Source organism: Carassius auratus, chromosome 41, assembly GCF_003368295.1.
Source record: "Carassius auratus strain Wakin chromosome 41, ASM336829v1, whole genome shotgun sequence".
Taxonomy (NCBI): domain Eukaryota; kingdom Metazoa; phylum Chordata; class Actinopteri; order Cypriniformes; family Cyprinidae; genus Carassius; species Carassius auratus.
In genome coordinates this window covers 4,179,477-4,195,174 of record NC_039283.1, presented here as the reverse complement: position 1 = coordinate 4,195,174, position 15,698 = coordinate 4,179,477, and the positions used below count along the sequence as shown (strand labels likewise).

Sequence of the window (15,698 nt, the reverse complement as noted above, 5' to 3'; positions counted from 1 at the left end):
AAATTCAGTAGCAGAGCTACTGCAAGCGATTTTTAGAGCTGCAAATCCATTTATCCTTCGCTGAAATTTCCGCGTCTCATGGAGAGAGCACGTCATTGTTGCTTAGCAAAGACAGACGCCTCAGGAGAAAGACGCGCTTAGCGTTTTCCATGCGTTTTTAGGCACGATATGTGAACGGCCCCTAAGGCGCTCGCTCACTCAGCACGCGCTGAAGGCTCGTTGCAAAATGTCTAATGCATTTAACAGACCAGAAATATAAGATCCTAAAATAACCAACAGGTCTGGTGTTTGGGTTGGATTCCCTGTAAGCTATAGTGTCTAAATGCTGCAGGGATAGTTTGCTGCGTGCATGTTTCTCCTTTTTTTCGTCTTTTCCCAGATAGTACTGACGCATATATCCCAGATATTCCCGCTGTTTTTTTTTTTTTTTTTTTTTTTTGTAATCCCGCTGGTGTACCCTGTCATGTTGCAGATGCGACATACCGTTGTTTATTTATCCACCACTCTCTTGCCATCACCATTATAGCTTAAAGGGAATCCAAAGTGCACCCAAACACCAGACCTGTTGGTTATTGGAGGATCTTCTCATTTCTAGTCTGTTAAACGCATTGGCTATTTTGCAACGAGCCTTCGGCGCGTACTGAGTGAGCGAGCGCCTGACTGAGTAGCCTAACATAAACATATAAGATGGTGTTTTTTTCTTCTTCGGGAGTGTCAGGGGCGTTGCCTGTTACGTTGTTTGGGTTATTGGGCTACCTTGTTGAACGCATATCATTATATTTCTTTCTCTCTCTTTTTTTTTTTTTTCAAATATAATTAATTACTCCAACGAACCGTTCGGTATACATAATGCGTACCGCGTACCGAACCGAAAGCGTCGTACCGAACGGTTCAATACGAATACGCGTATCGTTACACCCCTAATATATATATATATATATATATATATATATATATATATATATATATATATATATATGAAGAGTTCAGATGCAAAAACCTCTAAATGCCATCTGAAATTTTCATCTAAAATTAGGATTTTTATCAAGCTCCTATGCTTAGGTTGAGTCATTTTACTTCAATGGCAATGTGCAGGTCCTTTTCCAGGCTATTAAAGTGAAATAACTGAACATAAATATAGCAGCCTGAAAAAATTCCTAATTTTAGATGCAAATTTCAGATGGCATTTAGAGGTTTTTGCATCTGAACTATTCATATATATATATATATATATATATATATATATATATATATATATATATATATATATATATATATATATATATATATATATATATATATATATATATATAATTTTATTTTTTTATTTATTTATTTTTTAAATCTACCATATCTATCTTTCGTTGTCGCTCTGCTCAGCTAATGTCTGTTCTGTGCACTGAGCGCTTTCTCCTTTGCATCATGGGTAGACACGCCCATTACTGCTGATTGGCTACAAGTTTGTTTTGATACTCGGCCCTACTCCGTTTTCTAAAGCATTTTTGAAAAAATTCATACCCCACCTTTAATACTTGAAGGAAATGTATGCTGCAGGATGTTAAATTTGAAATGAGTATATTTAACAATGTTCTGCAGCATGTCACAAATGTATTTAACAATAAAAATGTTAATGTTGTTTTAATAAAAATGTAACTAAGTAAATATTGTCCAATTCTTGTACTTTGCTTAAATGAATGCATTAAGACTAAAGTTTTCAGTTTCTAAACTGAGCAATCCAGTCTAGCGGACCTTAACAGATCAAGGTGACTTTTGCTGCCAGAAGCTACATTTCATTAGGAATGCACATTTACTTAGTAAGAATCACTGAACTTCATGTGTATTTGGAATTCTGCCAAAACAGCAGCTGGCTCAGGGACGGATCAATCCATCATGGTGTCAGATCAGTTTCTGATTTGGCAAACTGTAAGTAGGTCAGTCTATCATAAGGCTCTGTCATGACATGGCATTTCTGAAACTAAATGTCAAGAGTTCAGCTGGTTCAGGACATGCATATCTGCAATTTCTTGGTAAAGGTTGTGTTTTTGAAGTTATGTAGCCTATGGGACTGACTTACAAGTGTAATGTTCCTGCCAAATGCCCACTGCCTGATCGTTCACTCTCCTGAGAATACATTTGAAAGGTTTGTGGTCTGGATGAATGTTTGTCATGCTTTCCACAAAAATATTCCACATAAAATACTTCTTTAAATAACACACACATACATATACATATATATATATATATATATAATATATATATATATAATATATATATACATATAATATATATATATATAATATATATATATAATATATATATATATATATATATATATATATATATATATATATATATGTATGTGTGTGTTATTTAAAGAAGTATTTTATGTGGAAAGCATGACAAATTTCATAATTCTGTGATGAATGGTAAAAAGAATAGCATTTATTTGTTCTCATATGGCATTATATATACGCTCTTCTAGATGAGACTTAATATGAAATACTCACTGGTTTACAGTATCTTGCAGGGTAAGGTCTTCGGTCACTCTGGCAGATTATTTGATCTGGAAGAGGTGTGTTTGCATATACAAAACTAATAAAGATATCCAAAAGGTTTGCAGACACAGCCCTTATTCTCGTAACATTAATTCAGTACAAAAGTTTAAAAAAAAACGAGGTTTTAATCGTGGTTTTATCCAGTTCTCCGCATGGAGGCGCCAATCGGCAACAAACGCAAATGGCTGGTAACGTCTATGAAGTATCAAAACCACTAAATTTACAAATAAAATACACTATAGCTTCAAACAAAATCCATAAATAAACTTTATATCTGTATTGCACGTGGCCTAAGGTGTGTGTTAATTGTTTGTAGATGTGTGGCGACTGAGATGATTGACGTGGAGCAGACTGATTTACGTGGACAGTTGACCGATTAACGTTAAATAAAGAGTCTTGCTTATTTTACTGTATAAATATTGGTCTTAACTGCAGCAAAACAAACTAACCTATAGACTGAATAAAGGACTTTGAACAAACTCCGATATGCCACCCAATCCAGCTCTGGGTGCATGCACGTCCTCGTCTAGAATGTAAGGTTGGTCAGATGTCTGATAGACTCTTTTTTTATTTTTTCGTTTGCTCTTTAATTGTGTTGTGTTATCGCAGTAAATAGAGCTGTAACAGCAGATTCAGCATCCTTTAATATGTATAAATACCTTTTATGTAATGAATCTTAAATATGAAAATTTTCCAAACCCGTACTGCACTTTGTTTTAGATTTTTCAAAATCCGTAAACTCATTATCTAAACTAATTAAACTAATTTCCAGGTTTAAATTATATGTCGGACCCCACTGGAGATGAGTTTTGGCAGTATATAGTCATTCACACTAGTATTCACTTTCAGAAATTTGTTTTAAAAAGCAGTGCACTTGCTTTCACATTTCTATTTAGACCTACCAGACTCACCTATTCTCTCGCAGAGGCAAATATTTCATTAAAATATTCTGGGGCCTAAAATTAATTTAATACCCCCATTAATTGAGTGCTCATATGGCTGTATTGCTCTAAGCAGATGAAAGAAGTGTGTGCATGTGCTCTCGCTGCACATTGAGCGCTCAGTAAGCCTCTGGATGAACATGTGCGGATGGGGTGGGGTGGGGGGGGGGGGTGTATTACTGGTGTGTTAGTGCAGGGCTACAGATGGACGACACTGTTAAGATGTTATTATTCTTAGCTTGGCTCTGCATCTCATAACAGTTTGTTTGGTTCACGTTTTGGCAGAGGTCTAAACTGCCTAAAAGATGCACGCATGTGGTGTAAGAACAGCGATCAGCTCCCATGTTCCTGTGTCTGTGATTTTTGGCTGTTACCATGACAACACGTGTTGTTTGGGAGAGATAGAATCAGAGGTTGAGGATTGATCAGATGGCTAGGCGAAAAAGATCAATCTATCACTCACTCATCCAATCCATCCATCCATCCATTTTTTTAGTCATGAGCAAAGGACCGATGCTCATCTGTCAGTCCATCTGATCATCTTTTTCTATAGCTTGTGGAAAAGAAAGTGAAGGAATGAAGATTTTGTGTCTCTACTGACAAAAGCAAACCAAGTGGTGTAACATATTAAGGAAGAAGCAAAGTTATTAGTCCTAAATTGCATTGTATTGTTATTGTAAATTGAATAAATTGAATTTCACTGTCACTCACCGTTATCTGTTAACCCTTTATTTACGGTACAGAGTTGCCATATGTAAAGAATACATTTCTACTCATTTCCTTGTTATTCTGAAATAAATACGACATGCTGCACTATGGGAATTAAAAGGGCAGGCCTTAAGGTTGACCATGATGTGCTGTTTTTAAGTCACATGATATTTGATTGTCCATCCCAAACTCTTTTTCCCACTGTCACCCTCACACGGAAGACACCTGTTAAAGTGCTCAGTATGATTGCAGTTATTTCATTATTTCAAGTGTTTAATGTAGTAGTTGCATTTATGTATATATGTATTTATGTACTGTATATAACATTATTTTCAGAAAATGAATACAGCAATGTTTTATGGAAAGGGTAAATAGGAAGAGTGTTTGTGGATGAAGCTCAAAATTTGAGATGTTTTGGCTTGCTGAAGATTGAAAATACACATTGTATTGAGTCCTTAAATCTTAAAAAATAGTGTATTTTAAAATGTTATCTCACTGTGTTTTCTTAATTCCCCAAGTTATAATAATGTAAACACACAATTCTACACAATTCTCTCAACTAATTGTCAGGATCAGGATGCAAGAAGACAAGTAGCACAGTGTGTGTGTGTCTGAGTCCAAAAATGGACACAGAACCCCCATCGGACAAGATCTGTCTAATATCAAACAAAAGGCATAACCATGTTTTTTTTTAATATTACCCCATGACATATTTCACAGAACCCCCCACACACAAACATTTTTATTCAGTGAGTGCACTCTCCTCTTGTTTTTGTGTGTTTGTCATTGGACGTTGCTTAGAGACTGATGAATGTGGAAGTAATATAAACATGAAGAGATACAGGCTGATAATTTATCAGAATGAGTTTAAGGCATCTCTAGTTTGTTAGTGTCTTTTTAATAGTAACATTGTCTCTTTCAAGATCTATTCTGAAACTTTATAGAAACACAAGAGAGACAATTATATAAGAATTACATAAGAAGCCAATGAAGTCTTTACTCATTACTATTATTTACTCTTGAATAAATATCCTTAATGCTTAAAAGCTATTTCCTGTGTTATCTTGTTAGCTAGTCTATTTATGGTTTTATATATTATTGTTACTATTGATATAGTTTACATACTAGCTTGTTTAAATGTGGATTTGTTCCAAAAATTTTTATAATAAAAAACAATATCTGGGTCAAAGTAGAAGTTTATTTACAGAATGAACAATTCCAGTTTTCTCCAAGTCAAATAGCCAAGAATGCTTTCGTTCTGTGATTTTTATGCCTTCTTCAGTGAAGCAATTACACTGCAGAACTGAAGGGCATTTCATAGAACCTGACCTTTGACCTACACAAGACATTTAAAAACAAAAAAATATCAAATGGAAAGTTTTTTTTTTTACACATTTTATTTGATTCTTGGACAATAGGGAATAAATAAAAGATTTCATTTTTTTATAGGTTTCATCCATATTAAATATGACAACATATTGTATACTCATATTGTATTGTGTACTTTGTACTAAAAATATTCCACAAAGATTCCAAGAAATTCCAAGAAAACACCCTTTGTGTTCCCTTTAAACACTAGGGAGCCAACAGATATATTTTTTTAAACTGAAAAAAAAAAAAAGTCTTTTAAATATAAAATATTGAATATATTTGCCAGGCCACATTGTGAATAAGTTACTGTTAAAACTGTCAGAAGATGCAATTCTTGAACATGAATATTAAATGATAATAAAAAGTGTGTTTTAAAAATGCAGAACTGATTTACAAAATAAAGGGCTTTGTGTGTTGAGGGTCATGGATGTCAGTTTGCCTGGCTTGTGTTCCAAATAATGTTTGCAGTTGGCATGTTATCCGGACTCTAGAGTATTGCTTTACTCTCTTCAGGAGCGGCTGGACTCTGCTGATCGTTCTTCTTGATTCGGTAGAAAACAATGATCAGGAACAGAACTGGAAGGGGAAAAAAACAACAACATTCTCTCAGTTTGCTTCTTTTTACTCTTAAATATGAATAGAGCAAAATAAAACATATCAGTCTTACTGAGGAAGCCGAATATTCCTGCCAGGATGCCGATGGTGCCGCTCATGCCCAGTTTCCAGCTGTGAGCTCCTGGCTCGATGTAACAGTAGCCCAATTTAGTGCAGTTACATATACGCACTAAGAAATAGAAAGAGATATATCAGATTAGATGTCCTACCACGTTGAAATGCAAGTCTTTGAGCGTGTTGAATGTTATATAAGAAATAAAGAGGAAAAAATTGTTTACCATCAAACCTTTGAGTGATACCCATCCCAGCATTGTCTTTGATGTTGATGGGAACAGTGGTGTCCAGATCACTTGGGGGCTTCTTCTTCAAAATCAGCTGCACTGAGGTTCCTGCCGATTCACAAACAGATTTATAAAATAAAATACAACAGTCAGACTGTATGTAGGCCAGTTTTTAAGGACTACTGTGATCTGCTCACCATCCAGAGGTTTGATCTCAAAGTTGGGTGACTTGCGGTTAATGGAGAAGGTGAAAGGCTCTCCGTAGGGGTCGGCATCCTTATCTACAGCAGTGAGTGTCAAGGGGGTCATATCCTGGACGCAGATGAAGCCCTCTGTCTTCTGGAGTTTGGGGTAGTTGTCATTCACATCCAGCAGATGAATATCCACCTTCATCTCATCCTCCTGCTTGTCTCCCTCTGAAAGGAACAGAAATAGATTGACCAGATGACACTCACCTGGAGTGAGTCAATGCATTGGAGCTCTGTTGATTTATGACTCACCTGTCTCATAAGCAATAATTGTCAGAGAGATCTGCTCAACAGTCTCTCTGTCCAGAGCAGCTTTAGTCTTCAGCTCTCCAGAGTCAGCATCCAGCTCCAACCAGTTATGTTCATCTCCTTCCATCTTAAACCTGACAAACAGAACATTTACATCCAGGAATTGCATAAAATGCACAACTTTGCACAAACTTGGAATTCATTCTAGTCGAGTGCTGTTGTCACTAAAAACATTCTAAAATGTATATGTAAATGTTTCGGCATTAAAATAGTTTCACTTATGTAATTATGCAAGTCATATCATTTGGAATTTGCATTGAATCTCAATGCACTTATAAACCTGAAATTTTTTTTATTTGAAGTGCTTCTTTAGCACAAAAAAATACAAATTCATTTTAGTCCAGCTAATGCTTAACCTAAAAAAAAAAAAGAAAAAAAAAAAAAGACTTTCCTTCAGGAAAATCCTTGCTGAACCACCACAATGCAATATGTGTTCTATTACTTTAATAAGTTACAACAATTGCTGGAACAAAGCTCTCTCTCTTCAGTAAAGTCAAGAAGTAACAATCTCATCTCATGTTATCTGATTATATAGGAGACACAATGTAAAGTATTACTTGATAGTCTTTCCCTCCGGATCCTTGGCTTCAGCTGTCATTATAACGGTTCCAACTGTGATGTTTTCTGGAACATTGACATCAATAGTGTCCACTTCAAACTCTGGAGGCTCGTCCACGTCCACCAGCAGAATGACAACAAATGTGGTGGCACTGTCATTATACTTCACCCCTTCGATCAGAGGCTCGGGATTACGGGCATCGATCTGAAGGTTGAAGACATTCTGGAGCTCGTAATCCAGTGGCTAAAGATAAAAAAAAATGAATAAATTTAGACAGAAATGAAGACAGTTTTTGCATTTCAACATGTTCCCCATGAGTAAAGTCTTTTACCCGAGCGATGTAGACTCTGCCCTCTCCAGTGGCTTCATTAACCTCAATGGCGATGAGGTTATGTGGGTCTCCAGCAGTGATGAGATACTCCACTTTAGAGCTTCCTGTTCCTGGGTCATCTGCATCTGTGGCTTTGATGGTGAGCAAAGTGGTTCCCACTTCAGCCAGTTCAGGAACACTGTGGGTCCCATACTGCAACAAGGTGATTGTGAATCAGAGCAGAGATTTAGTATTCCATAATCCACAGGGAGAAAGAAAGTAATTTATGTAAGAAGTAAAATAAATATCTACATCTTTTTTCTCGAAGACAGGGATCTCGTTATTGATGTCGATGACCTTGATGATTGCTTTACATTCCGTGGAGTAATCTACAAACAAGTATAAAAGTTAAGATCCACATTCTACATAAATTGGCATTTTCAATTTTTTTATTTATTTTTTTTTTTTTTACCTTTGTCAGACACACTAAAGGTGAGCTCATACTGAGGCACTTCTTTCCTTTGGAAGTTTTTATTTGCCACTTTGATTTCGCCATTGTTTTGGTTGATGGTGAACATGTTTCCAAATGGCTTGGGAGGCGTCTGGCTCAGGAGTCTGTAGTCTAAAAGTGAGTTCAGTGTGCCTTCCTCATCACTATCATGAGCGGGCAGAACACCAATTGGATTACCTAAACAAACATACAATAAAAAATCTCAAGATCAAAAATGATGGAAAATGGCAAAACAGAAGAAGGTTTACTGTGAGGGTTAGGTTTAGGAGTAGGCTTAGGGTATAGAATATACAGTTTTATATATCAGTATAAACATTATTATGTCTTTGGAAAGTCACTTTAAAATATGAAAACACAACTGTGTGTGTTTATAAAGAGTCTCACATTATTACCTATGGGCTCATTCTCTTGCACCTCAAACACAGCTTTTTCACACACAGGAGGGTTATCATTCTCATCCTCAACTTGCACATGAATCTGCATGGGTTTTTCCAGCTCAACACCCTGAGCATCTTCTGCTATGACCACCAATGTGTACTAAAACACACACACACACACACACACACACACACACATGTCAGGATTAATATGCAACACTCAGATTTATATAATAAGTAATAAGGAGTGAAATATGTTGTAGGCCCTAATATAGTCTAGAGAATGATATTGGTCGTTTTTCTCTTTCAGTTCAGTTTCTCATGCATTCCTATTCACCAGATCTTTCTGTTCTCTATCCAGAGGAGTGGTAACATGGATTTCTCCATCTTGATTGATGGTGAAGGGGAAGGAAAGTCTATCTTTCTGTACCAGCCTGTACAGTGCAGTGGGATCATTGGCACGCACCTATGACAATATAAATAAATAAAATAATGTAATGAATTATTTAAAATTCTAAGAATAAAATGAAAAGTACAGACACTGCTTACCATAACATAAAATTATTGTTTTTAAATCTACACTTACAGTGGCAAGATGAATAGGGTATTCCCCTTCCAAATTTTCTCTGAGGGTGATTGGTCCAGGGGTGACCCAGAGATTTTGAATGATAGCTATGTTGACCCGTGTCGTGCTGCTCAAAGCGTTCGGAGCTCCACCTCCTAAATCCTCTGCACGAACAATCAGCACATAGTCTGGATCCTGAAGAAGATTCGCTTCTCGTCTTTCTGTGAATATCAAAACAAACACTCATTTTTTATTACTGATTCTGAAATAATGAAGTAATGATTAATGACACACAGATCCATGTTGCTCATAGACTGATGTTTCTGTTCTAGAGCCATTTGGGAAAAAAAAGCCTTGCTGAAGGAAATATAGACCAAGTAACTCAATTTAAGGTAATAATTGCGAAGTAGTTAATATTAAACTATTGTTTATTGAATAGTTGACTACCCTTGCAGTTGTGCTCTAACCCTGAATCAGTTGAACCAATTGCTTTCCAAATGATTCAGAGCTCTTGAAAATAGCATACAACACATGGAATTGTAATCTAATATTTGAACTACTGCTCTAAAATAAAAGATTTATAAATGTTTCAAAGCTTTATTAAGGAGTGTTTTGAAGCATTCTTTATTATTGATCTGAGTATTAGCACAGCTGTGATTCTCCCATAATAAAACAATGTCAGTTCAGGAGTATTTGATGTAAGTCACTGGGTGGTCATTTGTGAGGTTCAGTCAAAATAGTTTGACAGCTGATAAACTAATATACAAACTAATGAAGTGACAGGCCTGCAGATTTCTGTGGGTCACATGATGTTGGTTGATTTGGGCTGGTAATGTGGATGCTGAACGGTTAAGTAATCTAGGTTAAATCCAGCCTGATTTCTGAGACTACAGTAATCCGCACTGATGAGGGCTGAACTGCTTGAGCACAGTTAATGACTGTGGCACGTTCCACACACCAGAGTGAATGTCATCAGAGAAGTGATCATTCATAGACATTCTGAGTGTGTCTGTGAGAGCACTGTAATCAGCGCTGTTCATTTCAGTCTTATTCTGAATAACATGTTCTGTTCTCCCTCATGCTCTCGTTTGCTCAAAGAAGATCACAGATGGAGGGGAGAGAGACAGACACCCAGGAAAAAAGTTGCATTACATTTTTTTTATCCCAATATAGCTTTCAACATTGTTCAAACAATTGTATTGATTTTTTTTTTTTACCTTTAAATATCAATTTCAAAATTATTCTAATGGCTCCCTGACCTACTCTTCCCCCCAAATGTCTATTCTGTGTTTGCGTATAAGCTCGGTGAACGGGTACAAAAATCTGGAAGTGTGGATTGCTTTATGGCAGCAACAAAAACATATGTACAGCTATCCTCTGTAATTATGACAGTGATATATTTACAAGTTCCACTCAGTTAACTGTAGGGAGCTCCAATGTCGCAAAAATAAACACAACTACATACAGTTGCTTTAAATAACATGATCACTCTGTGCATTTCTGTATGTTCTCACCAGCACGTTCAATGCATTTGTAAAAGGGGTTGTTCTCCAGAGGTATGTTGTTCCTTGGGATACAGTAGTCCTCAAACTTCTTCTTCAGGACTTGAGGACTGCCATGGACCTCATCTTGGCTGTACCTTATAGTAGGCCTGGCCTTTAGAAATTCTGCTCCTGCAAAGCAACAGAAAGACAAATTTTCATCTTCTTTAAAAAAGAAATACTGATTTGGCACTCAACAAACAACATAATCAAAACTAACTTGTAAAATAATAACATATGGACACTTGGGTCTTTCTGTGTATTTTTGACGTACCTTCCTCTGTTATAAAGATTTCTGCATTATCCGGGTTAATGCCAAAGTAAAAAACTTTTCCAGGATTTGGGATTTGGTTCACAATACTGTATCTCAGTTGGGCATTTATTGTGCTGGGATCATCTGCATCAGTAGCAAACACCTGCGTGAATGGAACTCCTGCATGCACACAAAATGAAAAGTACAAATAATAGCGTGTTAATTTATTTATTTATTTTTTGACCAAGTTATAGCATCCTTTGATAATGTGTGTGTTTCTCACCTGCAGGTGAATGCTCTCTAACACGGCCATCATACTGGTTCTCACCAAAGACAGGGGGATTGTTGTTGACATCTACGACTTGCAACACAACTGAATAAGGCCCATCAAGGGTTTCACCATCTGCTGAACGTGCTTCAATCTGAGGAAAAAAATCACATTAAGAATAGTCAATAGAATGTCATCATACTGTTTGCAACTTTATATGTCTTGCCGTGTGACGTTATACTCCATATTTTTTAATTAATATGATATATTGTTCATTTATATAATTTATATAATACAGTGATTAAAATGGTGAAACGTGAGCAGGACTTTGTGCTTTTCGCATACAAGAAAAGAACAATGTAGCGATTTTGTATTATTTCATAATGCAATAATGGATTACATCTAGATGGTGGCTTTTCCCAGGGCTCCATTCCAGAAACTGCTCCAGGAATAGCCAGCCGTCTGAAGAGACACTGATCTTTCCTTCAGTCTCTCCGCTTATATGGTATGATGAAACACCTTCCACTGCAGATGTAAACTGAACAAAGAAAAACATTTCTAGAATATTTTCAATCGATCCATTCAAAAATATCACTGACACTACACACTGGAGATGTTCTAACAATAAAAATTATGTCTGTCTTCATAACTAACCCGTCTATCAAAACTAACCCTTAAAGCACAAAAACGGAGCCTATGGTACCTTGTAAATGGCATAGGGCACAGGTGTAGCCTCTGGCACATCTAAAACTAGATGTCCTAATGGCCCCATTTTGTCCTCCAGACCAATCCCATGAGCCTGAGGGAGAGAGAAAAATGATCTTTTCACGTTATTTTATCACGGTATTATCGTTATACAGCATTATCACAGTATTGAAATTTATTCATAATACATATAACAGTTTCATATTTTTTTTCTTATAACAAAAATAACTATGCAATAAAACAATAAAGAAAAATATATAAAGTTAAAAGTTTTACACAGAATAAAGGGCAAAAGAACTATAAAAAACCAATAGGTATTATATTTGCATATAAGTTATTCATCTTTGTTAAAAAAATAAATAAAAATACAACTCTTAGTTCATGTTAGCTCATTAAATAACACAGTTGCAACTTTTGATTTTAGCAATGTGTTATATATTGAATACGTAAGATGAATGAATGTTCAGAAGAATTTTTCATTGGCAGTTTATGTTAACTAATGAATTAATAATGTTAACTAATGAAGCCCTAATGTAAAGTGTGAACAAACGATAAAGAATCAAAACACTTTCAAACAAAATCTAGGTATGTTTTAATCCAGATTAAAATGTAAAAAGTGTTCAAATAAATAGCCTATTAAGTCAAATATTTAAGTATTTGGCGCTGTGATGAACACAATAGCGAATCCACAAACTTGAATGGCTACTTAAATACACTTTAGAAATTAGAGCAGCTTCTTTATTTATGGGGTTTCCAGAGTAAAGGCTGCATTTTCTGCTGTTTAGCGCCATCTGCTGTCAGAGAGTGAATATGCTTTCATTCAGTGTGTCTCTCACGTGTTCCCCCATGTGCTTCTCATGCCTGCTTGTTTACATCAGAGCACATGCTTGTCTTTTAAGCAGCATACAGCCCTGTTGTGCATTTTTACCAGTTGATGGGAAAGTATTCTTAAAATGCATTCCAAATTCTGATTAATTTGTAATATATAATTATTCACAGTGTTTAAAAGTGCCCATGATAACAATATCGTGCATATTCATTACCGTGATATATCGCATTACTGAATACCAGCACATCTACTTTGAAGGTTGCTGAATATTTGCCCATCTCTGTGGAACTTTCCGACTAATCCGGTCTATGACTGTGTTTCAGGTCTTTTACTGACTGAATTTGAATTTATTGAAAGGATAGCCCCTTGAGATGTGGCATCTCATTTTCAAGGGGGTCCAGAAACAAAAAGAAACAAAATGGGCAGAGAAATGGACTTCCGCACAGTTACTCATTTATGGACTGAATAAAAGATCCTAAGGACACTACAAGGTCATACTTACAATGCTGACGAGAAAAGTCAAGGGTAGCAAATGTGCACCTCTCATGGTCCCGGGCAACAAAACCTGATGGAAAAAACATGTGAAACACTGCCTTTTATTAAAATTGCCTTTATTATACTCACTGCTAAAGCAATTGTAATTTACAGCAGTGATTTTTATTTGACAAATAACTTAATTAGATGATTATTCCCTGACATGATGGCCACTGTTGTGCAAACTGAGCATAAAGTGGAGCCACATGGTGTGACAAAAGCCTAATTATAAACTGCCTAGTCAGGAAATAGAGCCATCTGCTTCTTTAATGTTAAACTTCAGTCAATGATTATTAGCAAAACGTACTATTCAGTCAGCTGTGACTAATATTTTAAAACATTAAAAATATTTCAGCAATAGTTAAGATCCTTTCCTACATTACAGAAATTCCCTTTTTGATTTCTCCCTCTATTCTCTCTAATTAATGTGTATTTTGTCAGTCCTTCTGTGCATTTCATATGCATAAAAATAGAGCATGAGCTGGATTTGAATGTGACATCATGACTCTCGTCATGCAGTACAGTGCACATGTATTTTTTCTTTTTTTTCTTTCATGAATCTCAGCCCGTAAAAAGGTTATTTAAAGGTCACTTGGCATTCAAGCGTGGGCTGCGCCTCTTGTGCCAGACAGCGCTGACTTTCTGCGCATGTGTGTTTATCAGATTTTATCAGACAGTTTATCAGATTTTACAATGTCTGCACTCACAGTCATATAACAAAACCGAGACTTTTTATACAGATTAAATAATTATGTACATGTGGATCCACACATCTGAGAAGAGGGAGGGACCAAAATATGTATACAATGTTATATACATAAAAGTATATCTAAAATATAATGCAAAATAAATAATAGTGACGGTTTTGTGCCTTTTTTCTCGGAGAGTGTAGCAACTGTTATACATTCAGCGAAACAGTATAACACTTTTTCAGGATAATTTCAGGATTTAGATGAACAATGCAATATCAATTAATTCTCAAATTAAACATTAGCTTTGTCAATTGAAGATTTTGCTTTGTAAAACCCAAAGAAGTATTGGTTTCTCAGTTTAGCATATCTTAGCCGCATCATTCACTTAAGCCAACATGGGGCGATTATTAAACACATGGTAAATGAAAGCAAAGTTGCAGATCACAGATCAAAAGGAAGTTGTATCCAGGTGTAGCTCCATTTATCTAGATTTATCAACAGATTTATCTATATAACCAGTAAACAGATTGTTTATCTGATCACACACATCTGTGTGAAAAGATAAAGATCTCTAGATAAATCTGCTTGTGTCGGTGGCAGTCTGTAGATTAAGCTGTGTCAGCAGTTTTGCTGAAATATTATTTTGGAATAAGCTGTAAGGTTTAGTGCTTTAGTGATACTGGACTTTTATTTCAGTTATATCTGTGGGATCTATTGTGAAAGACAGACACGCCTTGAGACAGATGTGACACAAGGTGACATTGAAGTTAATGTGACCTCTGATCCTTTAGTTCTTCTCTTTAAAACTCTTGATCGACCCAATATACAGATAAACTGGCTGATATTATATACATCCGTGTTAATATATTTAACGAATCAGGACGTTCTGGTGCTCAAGCTGAAATCAATACTCATGTTCTATGTTATAAATATCAGCTCAACCAATTATAAGACTGAGACTAAAGTAAATGTGACCATTTTCATTCATAATTTTGGGACTTTTCCAACTAAAAGTGATTTAAATCAAAACTGTGATATTCAAACAAGATATAAAAATGCAATGACAGGCTTTAAAAGTTTCTAGTGGAACAAAAGGCCTAGGCTCGTGACCTCTGGTGACATTCTGACAGAGCAAGATCCAAAAAATATCAGATACATTTGTTTCTCGAGCAAATATGCTCATAAATAAGTTTACGATGCTACAGCAAGTTTCGATACCTTTAAATGCCCTTCCGTATAAGCTGGTCAACACCCTTCTGAAAGCTCTGAGCAAAGTCAAACAAGATCATAACCAATCGTACGCCTCGAAAGCTACGTTGTAATGCAAATTACATCGTTATCTAGCAACATATCCTTTCAAAATCATCCTAAACTCAAAGAAGACAACTAAGAAGAAGTAAAAGAAAGGATAACAGACACAGACCTGTCAGCAGGGCTCCTCTCCTCAAAAGACTAAGCGTTTCAGTCTTGAAGTGCTTCCTGTTTAAGTCAAAGTTTAACTCCGCTTTATTGAGTCTAATCATTAT

The 15,698-nt window shown here is 35.9% G+C and overlaps 1 protein-coding gene across 1 annotated transcript; it reads right to left on the bottom strand.

The window, feature by feature from the left end:
- Positions 1 to 5,384: 5,384 nt before the first annotated feature.
- LOC113059837 (cadherin-17-like) lies at positions 5,385 to 15,698 on the bottom strand. Its single transcript, XM_026228462.1, has 19 exons — positions 15,596 to 15,698; positions 13,449 to 13,511; positions 12,116 to 12,211; positions 11,813 to 11,950; positions 11,428 to 11,566; positions 11,166 to 11,324; positions 10,865 to 11,023; positions 9,372 to 9,571; positions 9,123 to 9,251; positions 8,801 to 8,945; positions 8,370 to 8,585; positions 8,210 to 8,286; positions 7,919 to 8,110; positions 7,586 to 7,830; positions 6,972 to 7,102; positions 6,669 to 6,887; positions 6,469 to 6,579; positions 6,243 to 6,359; positions 5,385 to 6,151 (listed from the first exon to the last, which is right to left on the bottom strand). Exons 2-19 carry the CDS (start codon positions 13,491 to 13,493, stop codon positions 6,063 to 6,065), a joined length of 2,607 nt encoding a protein of 868 aa, XP_026084247.1. The 5' UTR covers positions 13,494 to 13,511; positions 15,596 to 15,698; the 3' UTR covers positions 5,385 to 6,062.